The 19747-nt window shown below is 36.5% G+C and overlaps 1 protein-coding gene across 4 annotated transcripts in view; it reads left to right on the forward strand.

Moving 5' to 3' along the window:
- The first annotated feature begins 8834 nt into the window (after positions 1 to 8834).
- Positions 8835 to 19747, forward strand: part of unm_sa1614 (un-named sa1614) — a 44407-nt gene continuing 33494 nt past the window's right edge. For 3 of the 4 annotated variants that reach the window (XM_077203561.1, XM_077203563.1, XM_077203562.1), the window contains exons 1-5: positions 8853 to 9195; positions 17589 to 17661; positions 18087 to 18232; positions 18549 to 18623; positions 19350 to 19399. In XM_077203561.1, the coding sequence (XP_077059676.1) occupies positions 9070 to 9195; positions 17589 to 17661; positions 18087 to 18232; positions 18549 to 18623; positions 19350 to 19399 (470 nt within the window). In that variant the 5' untranslated portion in view covers positions 8853 to 9069. Of the gene's footprint in view, positions 9196 to 17588; positions 17662 to 18086; positions 18233 to 18548; positions 18624 to 19349; positions 19400 to 19747 lie in introns of all 4 variants that reach the window. The other variant, XM_077203560.1, reaches the window with a different exon arrangement.

The raw sequence follows: 19747 nt of genomic DNA on the forward strand, positions 1-19747 counted from the left end.
CATCATATATAAGTTTCTGTGAGGATACATGCATTCCTAACAGGACATTCTTATCATTTACTAATGATAAACCATGGTTTACTGGGAAACTCAAACACCTTCGTCATGCCAAAGAGGATGCTTACAGAAGTGGGGATAAAATCTTTTATAACCAGGCCAGAAACAGACTGACAAAGGAGATCAGAGTTTCTAAAAGGAACTACTCTGAAAAACTGAAAAACCAGTTTCCATCCAACGACCCATCATCAGTCTGGAATGGCCTGAGGAACATCACCAACTACAAGTCACCATCCCCCCAATCTCTGGACAATCAACACCTGGCTGACGATTTAAATTCATTTTACTCCAGGTTTGAAAAGCCCTCATTCACACCACACACCGGCTCTAACCTGCACTTCACACATTCACCATCACCTCCTGCACTCCCATTACTCCCCCCTCCTGCCATCCAACCTGAGCTTAAGGTCTGTGTGGAGGACGTGAGCAGAGTCTTCAAAAAACAGAAGACTAGGAAAGCCTCAGGCCCAGACGGCATCTCATCTGCTTGTTTAAAAGCCTGCGCTGACCAACTGGCCCCGGTCTTCACACAGATCTTCAATAGATCATTGGAGCAGTGTGAAGTTCCCTGCTGCTTCAAACGCTCCACTATCATTCCTGTCCCCAAAAAACCCAAAATCACTGGACTTAATGACTACACCTGTCGCTCTCACGTCTGTGGTCATGAAGTCGTTTGAAAGACTGGTGTTGGCCCACCTGAAGGACATCACTGGACCCCTGCTGGATCCCTTTCAGTTTGCTTACAGAGCAAACAGGTCTGTGGATGATGCAGTCAACATGGGACTGCATTATATCCTGCAACATCTCGACAGACCTGAGACTTATGCAAGGATCCTCTTTGTGGACTTCAGTTCGGCCTTCAATACCATCATGCCTGATCTTCTCACAACCAAACTGACCCAGCTTTCCATACCATCCTCGATCTGTCAGTGGATTACCAGCTTCCTGACGGACCGGCAGCAGCGAGTGAGACTGGGGAAACACACATCCAGGACTCTCACCACCAGCACTGGCGGTCCCCAAGGGTGCGTTCTCTCCCCACTGCTCTTCTCCCTGTACACTAATGATTGCACTTCTAAAGACCCCTCTGTCAAGCTCCTGAAATTTGCCGACGACACCACTGTCATCGGTCTCATCCGGAACAGTGACGAGTCTGCTTACAGACTGGAGGTTGAACAGCTGGCTGTCTGGTGCAGTTACAACAACCTTGAGCTGAACACGCTCAAAACAGTGGAGATGATCGTGGACTTCAGGAGGAACAGCCCAGCACTCCCCCCACTCACCATCATGAACAGCACTGTGGAAGCAGTGGAGTCATTCAGGTTCCTGGGCACTATCATCTCTCAGGACCTGAAGTGGGACAATCACATTGACTCCATTTTAAAAAAAGCCCAGCAGAGACTGTACTTCCTTCGTCCGCTGAGGAAGTTCAACTTGCCACAGGAGCTGCTGATTCAGTTCTACTCAGCCGTCATTGAGTCTGTCTTATGCACTTCCATCACTGTCTGGTTTGGTTCAGCTACCAAATCAGACATCAGGAGACTACAACGGACAGTCCGGACTGCGGAGAGGATTATTGGTGCCCCCCTGCCAAATCTCCAGGACCTGTACTCTTCCAGAGGGAGGAAGAGAGCAGGTAAAATCATCACAGACTCCACTCACCCTGGACACCACCTGTTCGAACTGTTACCGTCAAGACGGCGACTCAGATCACTGGCCACTAGAACATCTCGGCACAGGAACAGTTTCTTCCCACAGGCCATTTCCCTCCTGAACAGTTAACACTTCTCCCAAGGCATATGCCTTTAAGTGCAATACTCCCACTGATTAGTGCAATACCCTACAACTCAGGTGATACTTATATGTAGATTTATTTATTCATAATATTCAAAACACTGTAATATATGTTCATAATCTGTAAATCTGAAAATGTCTATTCTGACTAAACCCAACTGTGATACTTTCATTCTCATATATTTATATTTTATTCTTTATTCTTAGAATTTGTAGTATTATGTTTCATGTTTCTTGTTGTATTTCTATATGTCCACTGGAAGCCTCAGCACCAAAACAAATTCCTTGTGTGTGCAAGCACACTTGGCAATAAAGCTCTTTCTGATTTCTGATTTCTGAATTTCATGGAATATTTCAGTATTTATTATAATTAAATTATCCGTTCTCCTAATTATTATTATTATTATTATTAAATTAATTTGCCCTCGCATTTACACTGTAAAAAAAGTATAAGTACTCTGTAAAATGTATAATTAAAATTGTAATAAACATAATTACACTTAAACAAATGTATATTTATATTAACAAACATATAATTAAACTTAAAACACTGTAACAAAAATTACAAAAAATTTTGTAATTACACTAACAAATGTATAATCAAATGTAGAAATATATAATTACACTTTAACAAACGTATAATTACATGATATCAAATGTATATTTACACATTAACAAACAAAATTACACTGTAAATTGTGTAATTACACTAACAATGTATAATTACACAATGTATAATTACACAATGTTTAATTATACTGTAATAATGGATAATTAAACTATAATAAAGGTATATTTTACATTGAGTAATTAAATATTTAAGTACAGCTATACATTTGTTAGTGTAATTATACACAGAGCCGATCCTGACCTCCCTGGGGCCCTAAGCAAAATTCTGTTAAGGGGCCGTCCAACCTGACCCATTAGCAGGGCAGAGCATAGGGGGCTGGGGGCCCCTGGGCTTGAGTTTATGTTTGGGCCCTACTTACGCTACAAACATCATTATGGAGTAGCACAAATTACACAAAAATAAAATATGCTTTAAAGGTTCCTAGAATAATTCATATGCAACATGCCTATAGTCAAAGTTTAGTGGTAGGCTAATAGTAAATAGTCATTATAATACAATATAAAAACGGGTGACGGAGGTGGCCCCCTACTGGGCGGGGCCCATGGGCTTTAGCCCAGTCAAGCCCAATGGTAAGTCCGGCCATGTCCATGAGCCATGTAAACCATTTGCCACACAGTCACACCTGACTCCCCAGCACTCCCACTACAATCCTCCCTCCCTTCACTAGAACTAATTAATATGTAATTCCTGATATCAGAAATAGACATTGTTACTAGAAAAAGTACGTTCTTAATATCAAGAGTTCACATTTTGAATAGTACAAATTTAATTATTGATATCAAAAATGCATCCTGTGAATGAATAAAAGCTAAAATGTCTTGCCATAGTATGTCACTGTATTTTAAATGATTAAAGCAATACTTGATTATTATTATTTACTGATGGATGTGACCAGTCCATATTGACCAGTAGCCTATTTCCAGCCAATCAACATTTTAAATGCAATATAACCTATAAATCAATAGTCAATGTCAACACATTACTTTCCATCTTGTAGAGTTGTAACTAAACTGACTTGGAGACTAGATAATCCTTGTCTTGTTTTAAAGTATGTGCACCTATAAGGAGGAGTGCCATCACTCCCATATTGTACTGGTACCCACAAATATTTTGCTGGAAAGTGCACGTTTTATTTCATGCACGCGCATATGATCACACTAACTCGTGACGCAGTTATCTTTTCCGAGCTGCAGTTTTAAACAAACACTGTTGCCCTTTGTCATTTATTAAATGTAGTCAGTAGTTGTATTTCACTCTTTTCACTCATATCTTCAACTTTTTTTTTGTCAGGCACAAAGTCACAGAACACAGCCCTGGAAGTGGCCGGCATTAGCAAGCAAGACACAGAAAGACCAAAAGATGCACTGCCCAGCTGGGTTAGACAGACAGACAAACAGACAGACTAGAGAGAAATGCACATCAACTTAACTTAACTTTTCTTTGCTGACATCAATTATTTTTAATTTTACAATTACACTGTAATAAAAGTATAATTATACTGTAATAAATGTATAATTACACTGTAATAAATGTATAAGTATTGTAATAATGGTATAATTACACTGTAATAAATGTATAATTACACTAATAATGTATAATTACTGTAATAAATGTATAAATACACTGTAACTAATAAATATATATTATGTATAATTACACTATAATAAATGTATAATTACTGTAATAATGGTATAATTACACTGTAATTAATGTATAATTACTGTAATAATGGTATAATTACACTGTAATAAAGGTATAATTACAATGTAACAAACTTATAATTACACTTAATACACTGTAAAAAAAAAGTAAAATATTTTTGATTATTTTCGTTTTATTTTCATTTCAATTTATTTATGTAGCACAAATATACACAACTGAAGTTGACCACTGTGCTTTACAAGTTAAAAGTTCAGGAAAAAAAATGAAAGTAGGAGCAAAATAAACCATTGACATATAATGTAATAAAACCATACTTGAGATTTAGTTAAAAAGATAAAAAGATAAAACTTTAGCTTAAATTTAAACTCATGTAAAGAGGACAGGGATCTCAAGGATAAGGGGAGGCTATTCCATAGCCTAGGACCGAAAACTGCGAAATCTCGATCCCCTCTCGACTTAAATCGTGAATGGGGCTGGGACAGATTATAACTGCTTGTGGACCGTAGACACCTACCAGGCACATTCAAAGTTCAAAGTTCAGATAGGTAGGAGGGTTCAAGACCATTTAAGGATTTGAAAACAAACAACAATATTTTAAAATCAACTCTATGACGCACCGTCAACGAGTTAAGAGACATTAAAATAGGAGTGTCTTTTCACTTGTATGCAGACGATACACATATCTATCTGTCTTTCAAGCGCACAGACACAAAAGGCATAGAAACCCTATGTGTTAAACGACATAAAATCCTGGATATCCTCAAATTTTTTACATTTAAATGCGAGCAAAACTGAGGCTATTGTGTTCGGGCCCTCTGTAGGAAATGGAAAAAACACTTTTAATATTCCAAACCTGTACTCCTACATCAAACCCACAGTTAAAAGTCTGGGAGTTACTTTGGATTCCTCCCTTAAACTGAATAAACACATACAGTAAACACTGTAGTTAAATTAACTTTTTTCACCTGAAGCTTTTATCTAGAGTTAAGTCTTTCATATCACCGAAAGAGCTTGAAAGAGTCACACATGCTTTTGTTCTATCCCGCCTGGATTACTGTAATTCTTTATATGCAGGAATATCCCAATTTTCCATTACAAGGCTTCAAATGGTTCAAAACGCTGCAGCCAGATTCCTAACTGGGGTTCGCAAACATGAACATATTACTCGTTGCCTCCTAAAGATTTATCCTAACATGTATAGCGAAAACAGAGTAGGGGCCAAAATAGAGCCTTAACGCCACAGGTAAGAGGAGCTACAGATGAAACTGAGCCTCCAATGTCAACTGAAAAGGTTCTGTTTGTAAGATAAGATTTAAACCAGCTAAGAGCACTGCCTCGGATGCCCACAAACTTTTCAAGGCGTGACAATAGAATTCTATGGTCAACAGTGTCAAACGCTGCGCTCAGATCTAAAATCATTAAAATGATAGAGTCCCTGGAATCGAGAGATAACAAAATATCATTCAAAACTCTTAATAAAGCAGATTCAGTACTGTGGTTAATCCTAAAACCAGACTGGATTTTTTTAAGGATACTATTTGCATCAAGGAAACACTGTTACTGCAGTAGCACAGTTTTCTCAAGGATCTTAGATATAAAAGATAAATTTGAAATGGGTCTAAAATTTGATAAATCAGTAGTGTCCATATTTGGCCTTTTCAATATTGGTTTCACCATGGCATGTTTCCAGAGAGCTGGACCAAAACCTGAGAGAAGACATTTGTTTAAAAAAACAAGTAGGAACAATGTCAAGAGACGAGACAGCTTCAACTTAGAAACTATATCTGTTAAACAGGATATGGTAATTGGCTCAAAAGAGTTTAAAAACCTGATGGCCATGGAATGTCTGCAGGGTCATTAGTCAAAGGTAATATGGACTGTCTAATTGTTACTATTTTCTCCACAATAAATCTCAGAAAATGTTCAGACGTAGAAGCAGATTCAGTAAGATAACTATTACCTACAGGGTTAAAAACAGAGTTTAAAATATTAAACAAGATCCTAGGATTTGTTTGAGTTTTTAGTTATTATCTCAGAAAAATAATGAGACTTAGCTGTTTTAACAGGTTTTTGGTATGATATTAAAGACTCCCATAATATCTCATAGGACACCTGTAGCTTATCCTTTTGCCATCTACGCTCTGCTCTTCTGCAAACTTGTAGGGAGTGTTGGTATACAGCCAAGGTTCAAATGTATTTTTCTGACATGTATTTACATTTACATTTATTATTCATCGGTGCATCTCTACTCTTAATGTTTAATCTGAATAGCTTCCCCTCCATCTTACAGCGATAGCTCTTCTCTTCTCTGATGACATGTTTTTTACAGGTGCGAGGGCGCGACAACTTATCACTCACATGAGATCATAGCAATAACAGACCACAATAATACAATAAATTCCAGATGGACAAAATTAAGTTCCACCCTACATTTTTTCTTGTTCAAGAAGACTTTTCACTCTAATATACTTCACAATAGGGAAGAAAAGACTATAACCTTATTTCATGCTGATTTTAAAGTATTCTTTAATATACCTTGGAGTGCCATGTGAATACCATGGGACATGACTATGGTAATCATCTGAATATGGTACTATCTGATATCATTACCATGATGTGCTGCAGGATTTTTTATAAGGAGATCTATATTATGTTCATCTTGGACTGTCACTTTCATTCTATCAGCTTCCAACAGCAATTTTTAGGAATGAATGAATTTATGCAAATATGTAATTAATCTGTCTGTTATCATCATATCTTTTGAGATATTCAGTTTTTTTTATTGTATTTATTGCCACCTCTTTATTCTCACCAGCCAGCCTGATCACAAGAATTATGGGGTCTTTTGCCAATTGTTTTTGACAATATTTGACATTTTAATGTTTTTATTGCAGTCATCTTAAACTAGATATTTTTTTACAGTGCATGGGCTATAGGCATCCAGTCATCACAATGTAAGGTAGCAGTTATGTTGTGAATGAACAGTCTGGGAAGGTGCAGCAGGGGTCACGTGGCTCTCTGCAGGGCCATTTAGGCTGTCTTGGGTAGAAGGAGCCTGCGGCTGACTGAGTGAAACTCTAATCAGAGATGACAGCTGGGATAGGTGACTTCCAGGCTTTATTAATAATGTGCTATGTTATGCTGCTCAGACCAAAAGGCAGTTAGTGTGTTGCTATAGTCCCCTTGGACAAGTTTTTGGATGTTCTGTCTTAGATATTGGTGTTTAGTTCGTAATTGAATCAGTGTTTGAATTTTTAATTAACTGAATGAATCATTCACGTTTCTATTCCATGCAGTTTTCGATCTCTATTGATTGAATTTTATTGGTGGGAGGCTGGGATCTACTGCATGAATATGCTACGCCCTTCACCAAATGAGTCAATGCTGTTTTGAATCTGAACGACACAAGCTCCAAAGTGTTGAACCGGGTCCTCATCTTTTGAACTAAATGAATCAACATTTTTTATGGAGGAGGATTTGCTGACCACTGAACTGAATGTCAGCCTGGCATGCAAGTCGAGAACAAAGAATTTAGCACTGTAAAAAAAAGTTGCTGCCTTGTATTTTTAAGTAAAATCAGCTTGGATGTTTAAATCATTTCTACTTAAATTACATTTAAAAACATTACATTAAACTGCGTGAAACAAACGTAAACACACTACAACTACAAACATCAACCGACAACTGAGGGTGCACAGGGAGGAACTTAGGGGCTGTTTACACGACACCGCTTTCAACTAAAAAGTAAAACTTTTTGCATGTTTTGGCCGTTCATTTACACGAGGACAGCGTTTTGGGTGCCTGAAAACGCAAACCTTTGAAAACGGGTTTCAAAGTACAAGTGAAAATGGTCGTGTAAACAACAAAAACGCGAATCTCTGAAAACAATGACGTCATGCACATGCGTATTATGTGTCCCCTCTGCCTCGTCCTGCTTGCCACATATATGTTGTCATAACTTTTTCATAATATAATTTTTTACAGTTTACTTTGTCGTTTTTTGGGAAAATGCTTTCTGAGTGTCTCAGGCGATTAGAGGACTTTTCAACTCAAAAGTTCGCAATGAGTCAGTTAAAAGATTCAGTGATTCACTCAATACACAAAAAGACACCAACTGGCTAAACGTACTGTAACCTGCTGAAAGACTCACCAAACGAATCAGTGGATGAACAGATTTGAAAGATTCGATTCACTCGGATGAATTAAAATCACCACCACTGTTTGCTAGTTGAAGTCATTTGTTTCTGATAAAGCGCGTTTATTTATTTTTTATCTGCTTGGGTGAATCATAACATTTAGAAAACTGGATTTCTACACAATTATTTCCTGCACAATAAAATAATCCTACATGTTCTATTTTATTATAAATTGTTGATTAATGTATTCATTCATTAAATAAATTAATTAATAAACAGCTATTGCATAGCAATAAAACTAAGGGACTAGATAAGATTAAATTAAAAAGTAAAAAATAAATATGTTAGATAAAATATCTGGTGGAAAGGTCATTCATAAATGCGAATAGCTTTCAAGAATGTGTAACAGGTTTATTTTTTATTTTTTTTATTACAGTTCAATTGTTTTTATCTATGACCTTCTAACATATTGACCAAAGTAGATGCTTATAATAGTTTCACCATTATTAACCATCCCAGCCTGATGTGCTTTGTGGGGTCCGTCGGCCAACTGCGCATGCGTACTATCGAACAGTCAACGCTAGACTGACACTAAACCCTCCTGTTTCCTATGCGCGTTCGCCGATATAGCCAAACATTACACTGCTGCACTTTACTTCAACGCTGTGCGAACTTTTCAAACAGCTTGACATTTTTCTAGCTACTTCCTCACCAACAATATCATCCTTTTTAATGGGCTTACTGTGAAAATTTATTTTAGAATTTGCATTTTCCTATTTTTCCTCCAAAATGCCTGAGTTCATATCAGTGGATGAGTTTATCGTGGAGACTTTGGAGGACTACAGCTCTCCCACCACCTCTTCCTTCTACACCAAAATGACAAGTTGCCGAAATTCCGCCAACCTTATCGAAGAGGTATGAGATTGTGCCTTTGTGTGCTGCCGTATTTTGTAATAGCTTCTTATTTGGTCTTTAACAGTTGTACAACAAACAGCATGATGAATGAAATGAATGTGTTTTGTTGTCTAACTTACTGTCCAATATCAGGAGCAGGTCTCAATGTGTTTTATTTTTAATGAAGGCAATATATGCTCTTTGTCCTGTTTTACAATGCCGTTTTGCATTGCAGAAAGGCTTAAGCCAATGAACGTGTTGTCTTTCATATTTTCCCCCTACGAACACTGCTTCACATTACTACAGCAGATACTGATGCTCTTTGTCTTGTTGAATCGATTGGGCTGAGCGTAGCCTATTTCCAAAACCCCAAACCATGTGATTTCAAGCTAAATAGTAAGTTAAAGCGTAGAAAATGATTGTAGTCATCTAATCAGGTTGCTTTTAAATTTGTTAAAATGATTTAATATTATGTACGCTGCTTTTTCTGTGTTTTCTGTATCATATCGTCCAACTGAAAGAGGAAGGATCTCACATTTCATTACGCGTTAACATCCACATTTCCTCTTCGTTATTGTAAATTAAATGGCATCGAAGTTTAGCAATCTTTCCTTTTTTGTAATAATATATTTTACTCTTTAATTTGTATTTTGCCGCTATCTCGCGCTTCTTATCTCATATCCCTGCTCGTGCGTCAATACGAGCTTCTGCTGTATTATCACGAGCACGTGCCTTTCATCCACTGTTTATTGAGCTGCATAAACAAAAGCCGGCTTAGGATTCATGAATCTTCTGGAGCGAAGGAACCAGCATGAATATGACCGTCATGTTTCTGGATACGCATCCATTGTTGTTGTTGTTGAAACAACGCTCTACCAATCATTGCCTTCTGATTTTTGGGTTGGGGTAGGAGGATTGTTTGACAGAGATGTTGCTCCAGGAGGACCAACAAAGGATGTTGATCCAGGATCTTGTATATATACAGTGGGGTCAGGATGGTAACAATTGAATGATGACTGCTTTAATAAGAGTGACATAGTGGAATGTGAAGTAACCATGGTGATGACCTGGTCTGTGTAATGCACAGGCATACAAATTGAACAGTGCATCACATTACATGCTTGATTGTGACAGGATAGAAACCTTATATAGTGAGCTTTGCACACACGTACAGCCTTAGGGGGGTTCAGGACAAAGGGGTTATAATAGAGACAGAGTGGTGAGCTTTCTTCTGAACTTGTCTAGAGTCAGCCTCCACTATCCAAAACCCTCAGCCTTCATATCAGAAACCTCAAGACTCGTCTCAGACCAGCACTTCTCAGTTTTATCTGCCTTAGTGCAGATTTACAGGCACTGAAGCAAATCCTGCTGCTTGGACAAGCCCTTCAAATCAACTTATTAGAAGCACAGGAGGGAAAATCTATGAAATATATGACTTAAAGGGAAAATTAAACCAAAAATGAAAAATCACTTACCCTTAGGTTGTTCCAAACTTCTCTGACTATTTCTTCGGTGGAACACAAAAGAAGATGTATTGAAGAATGATTTTCTCCATATTATAAGTCAATGGAGCTCAAAATAAAATTGGACCCCTTTGACATTAATTGTATGGACAAGAAAATATTTGGACATTTACATTTTATGGGTTAAATATCCCTTTAAATAGCGAATGTTTTCAACCCTATTGATAATCTCTCGGTACAGTATTAGTCAGACCTGTGCAGTTCATTTATATACTCGTGAGAAGTTTGATTAATCACCAACCTGATATTAGACAACACAGATGCTTTGCTTTAATCTGCACTGACCTCAAGAGAGATAATAGGAATCCCATGCTATAATAGAGTCTGTGTTTGGGTCATGTGACTTACAGTGATGACAAAGCAGGAACTGGAGAGATTTCCCTTGACATTTCTGATGATGATCTAATACACACCTCAGCTATCTCTCTTCAACACAACATGTTGCTCCTGTTTTCCCATTGTATGTTGCTGAAAGTTAATTAAAATTTGGTAGGCGATTTGGGATTAGCACATGCACCGGAGAGGACTAAACAAAGATAATTGGAGTGCTTGGATAATCTGCCACACCAACAGGAGCAGCCGAGGCTGTTGTGTCATGCCTTGTTTTTTCTGTATAAAGTAAAGCAGGTTTACCCATTCATTCAGAGTGGAGACACCTGATATAACTATTATCCTCATTCCTGAAATATTTGTTAAGAATGAACAAAGGTACACTCATTCATGTTTTCCTCATTAAAACATTTTACACATAGGCCTAAAGAAATTAATAGAATATTTTAAATGAATTGAAATTAATTATATTAATCTTTTAGAAAAATAATTCTACCGAGAGCACCTTTAAAATAAAATGAAATTAATTCAATAGGTAAAAGTAATTAACCTGTGGCATTGTTTCCCCAGGGACCCAGTTAAATGCACTATTGTGAATTACTGCAGCCCTTAGTGCTATGAAAGTCAATTTGAAGCACTTACCTTGGAATTTCACAAACATTGATCCAATTTTCTTTTGGACTTAAAGGGGCATTTCATCCAAAAATGAACAGTCATCATTTACTCACCCAAATGGTTATTATTGTGAGAAGTGTCTCAGTGGGCTTTTGTTTCATACAGTGGAAGTCAATGGTAACCAAGACTTCTCAAAATATCTTGTTATGAGTTTCTTAGAAGAGTCTTATAGGTTTTGAACATCCATTAATAGGTTTATTTCAGAATGTCATAAAGCCCCATGGCAACACTATGCACTTGCAAAGGAAGTGGTATCAGCATGTTATTTTATATCATACAACATCTGCTGACTTCACGATAAACCTGCTCTGGATTCGTCATGTTGCTGAGCTTCATCTGAATGGGTTTGATGATATTTCTGAGCGTGTGTGTGTGTGTGTTTACCTCAAACAACTCACTTTAGTCTTTAGAGCACTGTGGGCATAATATAAATAGCTTGCTTCACCACTTTAAAAGTAGACAAACAGGTCTAAATAAGTCATAGTAGATCTGGACTACATTTTGTTTTGTATAAACTAATGGGCTACCCCAGATGCCAGTGGAAAAATGACCAGGTAGTTTCTAGTTACTTTTTACCTTATCTTAATCATAATTGACATTTAATGACTGAGAGGAAGTGAACTCTAATGGTTACGTGGTATTATTGTGGTATTGATTTAGTTTCACTTCTGGCCATCTTGGTTAAGGTCCACCAGTGGTGAAGAAAGTGAACTGTGTGTTTCCGTTTGGGCTGTGCTTCATTAAGCACAAAAGAGGGAGATAAACATCTGGTCGTGCTCCTCAATTATAAAATGCCAAAGACCTCAAAACATTATTACTACATGTCTTATGGTGGATTCGTGACATGACGCATGGAGCTTTTATGTGTCAGTACAAGAAGCATTGTGTCTGTTCTGTTGTGAATGATTAACATTTTAAGTTCTTTAAATTGGACTTAAGTGAACATTTGAGTTCTTGAATTATTTCAGTAAATATAGACTGGGAATATAAACAAGCTTGGGAAAATTAACTTAAAAGGAATATGAGAAGCAGCACTGTTGTTGACTGGCAATTTGTATAATAGATATTTTTTTGAACTATCCCTATAATTAAAAATGTTATATGACATATTATATTATAATAACAGATACAGTATTATCCACTATTGAGATATTATTTCATATTTGGGTGAAAACCAGAGCAGAATCAACAAATAATTTAATTCTAAATTGTATTTTCTATATTATATTTCAGTAAATAAAAGTAATTTAAAAAAAATATGAATATTTTTCATTTTCACTAATATGAAATTCTAAATGTTATATGCTGTATTATATTATATGGCATATTCCATAAAAGTATAATATTATATATTATCCTATATTAAGATTTTTAAGCATTTTTTCACATGTTTGTGTGAACCATACATTTTATATTTATCCATCCATATTATAATATTATAGTATCCAATCGGGATATCCCAATTATAGGATATTACTTCATATTGGTGTGAAAAACATTCACAGCAAAGTTTAAACAGAGTTTCTGCAGTTTAAGGAAACACACTATGTACAAGAGTTCAATGCTTCCCTCCCAAGCACAATGGTATCAGTGGGTGGTTCTTTTTGTGTAAAAATTTAAATGTAAACTGAACAACAACCACATTTTTGCTCACAACCTTCGTAAGCCAGGCACCTTGCCCTGTTTACCATGAGTTTTTATAGCTGTTTATCACTGATCCTACTTTGTTCTATCCTTTATGTGTGCTGTGGGGAATTTCACAAGCACTAAATGCACACAAAAGCCAATCCAAAAAGCCAGGCACCATTGCTGCAATATAGAACAAAAGATCTGTGAGATTAGTCATGCTGAGTACAGAATTCACACTCTGCCTAGTCAGGGGAATGTGAATTTCAGCATGGAATGCTGTTCCAGGTAAAATACCACACGGTTGAAGTGTTATTGGCACAGTTTACACACAACAGAGCTAACTGGAAGGGCTAAAAATAAGAAAGCCAAACATCCTTGATGCAAAACTAGCTGTTCTGCATCTGAATGTGTTCGGTTCCTGGTTGCTTAATTTAAAGGGATAGTTTGCCAAAAATATATATATTTTGTCAGTATATATTCACCTTCACGTCATTCCAAACCTGTATGACTGTGATCAGTGAACCACAAAGGGAAATATAATGAAAGAAGTGGATGGTGACTGACTAGCACCTTTCAAAGACCAAAATAACAACATAAAGCTTCATAAAAGTAGTCCGTACAACTTTTACACTATATTACAAGTCTTCTGAAGCCATCATTTTGAGTGAGAAACAAACTAAATTTATGTTGGCCTCCTTTATTGTGGAAATTCTACAATCAATTTCTCCTTTTGTGTCGCACAGAAGAAAAAAAGGTCATAGAAGTTTGAGAGTGAGCAGCATTTTCTTTTTGGGATCAGCTATCCTTTTAAGTGTTGGTTGTATGACAGTTGACTCTTGCTCAGAGTCAGATGATTTCACATCACGCCCAACATGTTTCTCAATTGTGCTGTATGATGGGTTCATTACGGGCTCTCTGAACTAATAACAGTGAATTACATTTTCCTCTTCACACTATCATGTGTGACACCAATGAATATTAATGGAATATAATCCTTTATGCTGGCATTTGACTGGCCTGTTTCCTTAGAGAATAAAAACAGCAAGATAAGACACGAGAGTTAGAGACAGAGGTCCCTGGCTTTGAAACAGGAAGAAGTCTCCATAGAAACTGGGATTTTTTTTTTGAAGGAAGTTGATTTCATCAAGGCTAAAAAGAACAAAGAATCTAGTTAAACTGTTTTCTGGGTAGTTATGTTGCTGAGTTTTAATCATGTTATGGAATTCCTCTTGTGCACTTAACATTTGTTCACACAACACAAAATCCAACACGATTTTAGTTTTTCCGCATGCTACTTTTAAATGTGCTACACATATTTGACCATTGCGGTCACGTCTCGTTCAAGTTAAAAGAAGTTCAACAACTGTGATGTGTATATTCAATTCAATTCAATTCAAATTTATTTGTATAGCGCTTTTCACAATACACATTGTCTCAAAGCAGCTTTACAGAAAGTGCATTTCGGAAATGTACATAGAAAAATACAGTCAGTTAATCATGTATTAATTTAGGGCATAACATATCGCCGGCGTTGAGTCGTCTCTTCACAGGCGTCGAGTCGTCTCATCACAGGTGTTGGGGCATCTGAAGTCTCCGTGAGAGGCTGGATACAAACTGGAGCTGACGAACGCTATTTACCTCTTGACTAGCATCCCGAGATAACAGCAGAAAGGCAGATGGGAAATAATTAGCATAGCTGATGTTCATAATGTTAATGCATTTGAACTGATTCAGCAGTAGTATAAAAGGTAAGCATTAAGTGAATGCTTGGTTAAATAGATGCGTCTTTGATCTAGTTTTAAACTGGGACAGCGAGTCTGAGTCTCGAACAATATCAGGAAGGCTATTCCAGAGTTTAGGAGCTAAATGCGAGAACGCCCTCCCTACTTTAGTGGACTTAGATATAGGAATGACCAGAAGCCTCGAATTTAGTGATCTTAAAGAGCGGTGGATTGTATGGCGATAGAAGGTCTGTTAAATACACAGGAGCTAAACCATTTAGGGCTTTATTGGTCAGTAGGAATACTTTGTAATTGATACGCAACTAAATAGGTAACCAGTGTAGAGATGATAAAATTGGTGTTATCATATTTTCTTGATCTAGTAAGAACTCTAGCGGCTGCATTTTGCTCGAACTGTAGCTTGTTTATTGAGGATGCAGGACAACCAGCTAATAAAGCATTACAGTAATCTAGTCTCGAGGTCATGAATGCATGAACTAGCTTTTCTGCATCAGAAACAGATAGCATGTTACGTAGCTTAGCAATGTTTCTAAGGTGGAAAAAGGCTGTTCTTGTAACATATGAAATATGATTTTTCGAAAGTCAAGTTGCGGTCTAGTATTACACCCAGGTCTTTTACTGTAGTGGATGAAGTAACAGGACATCCTTCTAAATTAAAGTTTTATTGTAAGGGATTTTGTGGGTAGTTTTTTGGACCAATAAGTAATACCTCCGTTTTATCTGAATTTAATAGCAGGAAATTACACGTCATCCAGCATTTTATATCATTTAGACACTCTGTCAAGTTAGATAAGTCAGTGTTTTCATCTGGTCGTGATGAGATATATAATTGAGTGTCATCAGCATAACAGTGGAAATTAATTCCATGTTTTCTTATAATATTACCAAGTGGCAGCATGTATATTGAGAATAGCAGAGGGCCTAGCACAGATCCAGTCTGTAAAATCTGGGAAAATCCTCCTGAAGTGTATTCCACCCTTTAGAGGGCTGGAGTTCATGCGCAATGGAGTTCTTCCATGCATTGAATTATGGGCATACAATGTGGTTGTATTAGTAAAAACACTGTTTTGAGCTGATTCACATTTTGCAGTGCTTTCTATATCTACTGTTGTAGAAAATAGACTTTTCAGTTTGATCATTAGTGGCACGTACAGAACACGGCAGCTGATCTCTCTTCTTTTTTCTGAACTAGAGCAAACAAATGAATCTGCTTTGTCGAGAGCTCTTTGGGGACTCCCTCAAGTCTTAAACCCAAACCTTTTTTTATTCAATAAGACTATGGAGACTCTCTCTTTGTTAAAATGTAATTATGCTAAATCACCTGTGGTTAAAAAGATGGAAGCTGTTCAGGACGGTGCTAAACGAGCTGATGGGATATGAGCTAGGGAAGTGTTACAACCCTCTTCAGGGCTTCATACACCCTGAGGAACTAACTGTTTATCCTGAGTGAAGGGAGGGATAATTGGGACAGGATATACTGTTTCCCATTAAATCTGTTTAGAAACTAGACTTTCATAGACTGTAAGACTGCAGGCATATTTCAATACTATATGGAATGAAATCAGGAATCTTGTTTATAAGGCCCCATAATGAATCACATGTTTTCTTATCATGAGCCATACACAGTTGTGGTAAGTAAAAATACATTTTAAAATGTGCCAAGTTGTTGACCATTTCACCCCAGCACACAACAGTCACACTATTTTGAACCACACACAGCAATGTATCATGCTCTCAGATGGCAAACGACTATGGAGCTGTTCATTAATTTTTTTCATGTTTACTCTTGCTTATTTAGTGACACAACAATCAGACTTCATGCTCCATTTGCTGCCTTATAGTACCAGATTGTTGCTTAATTTAGTAGATTAGATTTTAGTATAGAAAATAGCATGGTGTAGCAGGTGTAATTTCAGCTGTCCAGTTTCAGAGGGCAAACTCTCTCTTAGCCTTTCATGATTTCATAATCATTTCATGATTGCATGTAATTGCTGTTTTTGAAACAGGAAATGTGTTTCTGTAAGGAGCCATTTCAAGTTGTGTTTGTGCAAAACAATATGTGTGTGCCTTTATGTGCCCTTCTTTGTGTTTGTGAATTTCAACAATATTTTAAACAAACTGAAGTGATGTTATATGAATATATGCTCCGGAATTACAATACATTTACATTTATGCATTTGCCAGATGCTTTTATCCAAACTGACTTGCAGTGCATTTAAGATACAATACCAGTCAAAAGTTTGGGGTCTGTAAGATATTTTAATGTTTTTGAAAGAAATCTCTTATGCTCACCAAGGCTTCATTTGTTTGATCAAAAATGCAGTAAAACTAGTAATATTATAAAAGATATTTATTTTGATACCTAACTTTTTTGATATATATTTTAAAATGTAATTTATTCCTGTTCTGGCAATCTACACTTATTCACTAATCCAGTTTAAAAAAACAACTAAGATCTGCGAAATGGGAATTCCTAACTCAGTGTTTATGTGACCATTCTTTTTTCTTTCAAAAGGCCTTGGACTCTGACCGCACAATCTTGCAGAAAATGAAGAAAGCAGCCAAAGCAAAGAATTTTTCTGGTCAAGGTAACATAAAATAATGTTGAATCTGTTGGGTTTATTTGTGTTTAAATGTGTGAGAAAGTACCTGAAAGGGTATCATTTCTAGTTTAGTCAGGTGATTTGGTTAGGTGCTTGCATTGTTTTGTCTCAAATGCAAGTATTCACTATGCCATATTTGTTTTTATTTCATGCACATCAGACTGTAAGCAGCATGCATTCATTTTTGTTTCTTTGATAGTTCATTAGAGAGACCGACAGGGCATGCAAAGCATTTCCTCCTACGTATGAATATGAATGAAGTGGAAGGCAAATGCCCCTATGAGACCCAAACCCATCAACACCTCTATCTGTTTTTTGTTTTTTTGTGTGTGTGTGTGTCATATGCTTTTAGTCAAATTTTACCAGTTTTCTTGGTTATATTTTCCTGGTTTGTGCTTTTCTTTTTCCAGACCACATATCACATTTGGAGTCATACATCAATTCCATGGAGAAGTTGGCTGTGAATTTCCGCAACAATGGAGAACAGGAAGTGGCCTCTGCCTTTAATAAGTTTGCAGAATTCTCCAAAGAACTGCTGATGCCAATGAAGAACTTGGTGAGACACATGGAGCTTCAGGGAAGGTTTTCTGTCAGGCTTCTGCATAATCCCAAAGAGTATTTTTAATATTAGTCACAGTTTGGTCTTACAAGATAGGCCTTATCTGCAAACAGCTTAGCTTCCCTCCAAAGGTTTTCTCACCTCCCTGTCCACAGTTCCTTATCCTTTCCAGACGTTGTTCCTATTAAACTGATTTTAATAAAACATGTTTAATGTGCTTGTTTGGAAGTAAGCAAGAATACGCTGACATAAACTGGCAATAAATGGGTTTTGCCAGCTCACAATTTCTGTTTTAACATTTCCGTTTTATCAGTTGAAGAGCATGTTGCACAACATTAACTTCTTCCTGGACTCGCTGGTAAAAGGGGATCTGAAAGAGGTCAAAGGTGTAAGTTGAACTCTTCAATACAATACATTACTGTCTTGTGATTGCTTTGTAAATCTATAGATTGTGATTGTGATTTTAGTATTTTAACTTCCTTTATAGGCAAGTATTCAAATAGTTAAGCTTAATTATAATATAATTTGCAATGCAAAAAGGTTAAAAAAACAAAACAATAAGAATTATAAAAATGTTATTAAATGTAAAATAAATAAAATATTGTACATGCTATAAATTCAGAATAAATGTGAAATATTTAATTAAAGTAAGTTAAGTATAAACTTAAAAAAATTTAAACTTTAAAAAAAAATACAATTTGGTAAATGGCTTTTACAAATTTTATAAGTTGAGCATATTTGAATATTATATATTCATTATAGTGAATGATTACCATATTGTTATACAATGGTACCCAAAAAAGAGGAAATGACAATTGTACCAATTCCAAAAAATATGGTTCCATGTAACTTACCTATGTTGCTCTGTTAGTGTTCCAGTATATATGATGCAAATGAGATGCACTGGATATTATATCCCAGACAACAAGAAGTGTTCTCTGCCTCCACAAGCAGAAATCCATTACATAGATCATTACCATAAACACAGTGTTTAATGTGAGCAGATGGTAATAAGACAGATGATGACTCCTCTTAATTCTGTCTCGATTTTTGTCTTTTACTGTAGATGATGTAAGTCTGACTCTGTTCTAACTCCTTGTTTTCATCTTGTCAGGACCTGAAAAAGCCCTTTGACAAAGCATGGAGAGATTATGAAAATAAATTGTGAGTGCTTTTTACAACACTGTTTTAAAGTTAGGCTAATTCCAGCCATTTGTGCCTGTGTTTTTATGACACTCACAAAAAGAAAACATTTTATCTCTGGTTTCTGTCACGACAGTCTCTCTCTCTCTCTCTCTCTCTCTCTCTCTCTCTCTCTCTCTCTCTCTCTCTCTCTCTCTCTCTCTCTCTCTCTCTCTCTCTCTCTCTCTCTCTGTATGTGTATGTGTGTGTGTGTGTTTCAAACAACAACCAATTTTAGAAACTGTGTAGGATACATTTTCTGTGCCTCGCGTGTTACATATTCACTGCGAGATCAGTCACTTTCATAATGGATATCATGTAGCAATAACA

The sequence above is a fragment of the Siphateles boraxobius genome, unplaced genomic scaffold (assembly GCF_051911475.1).
Source record: "Siphateles boraxobius isolate OS27281-9 unplaced genomic scaffold, OSU_SipBor_1 5, whole genome shotgun sequence".
Taxonomy (NCBI): domain Eukaryota; kingdom Metazoa; phylum Chordata; class Actinopteri; order Cypriniformes; family Leuciscidae; genus Siphateles; species Siphateles boraxobius.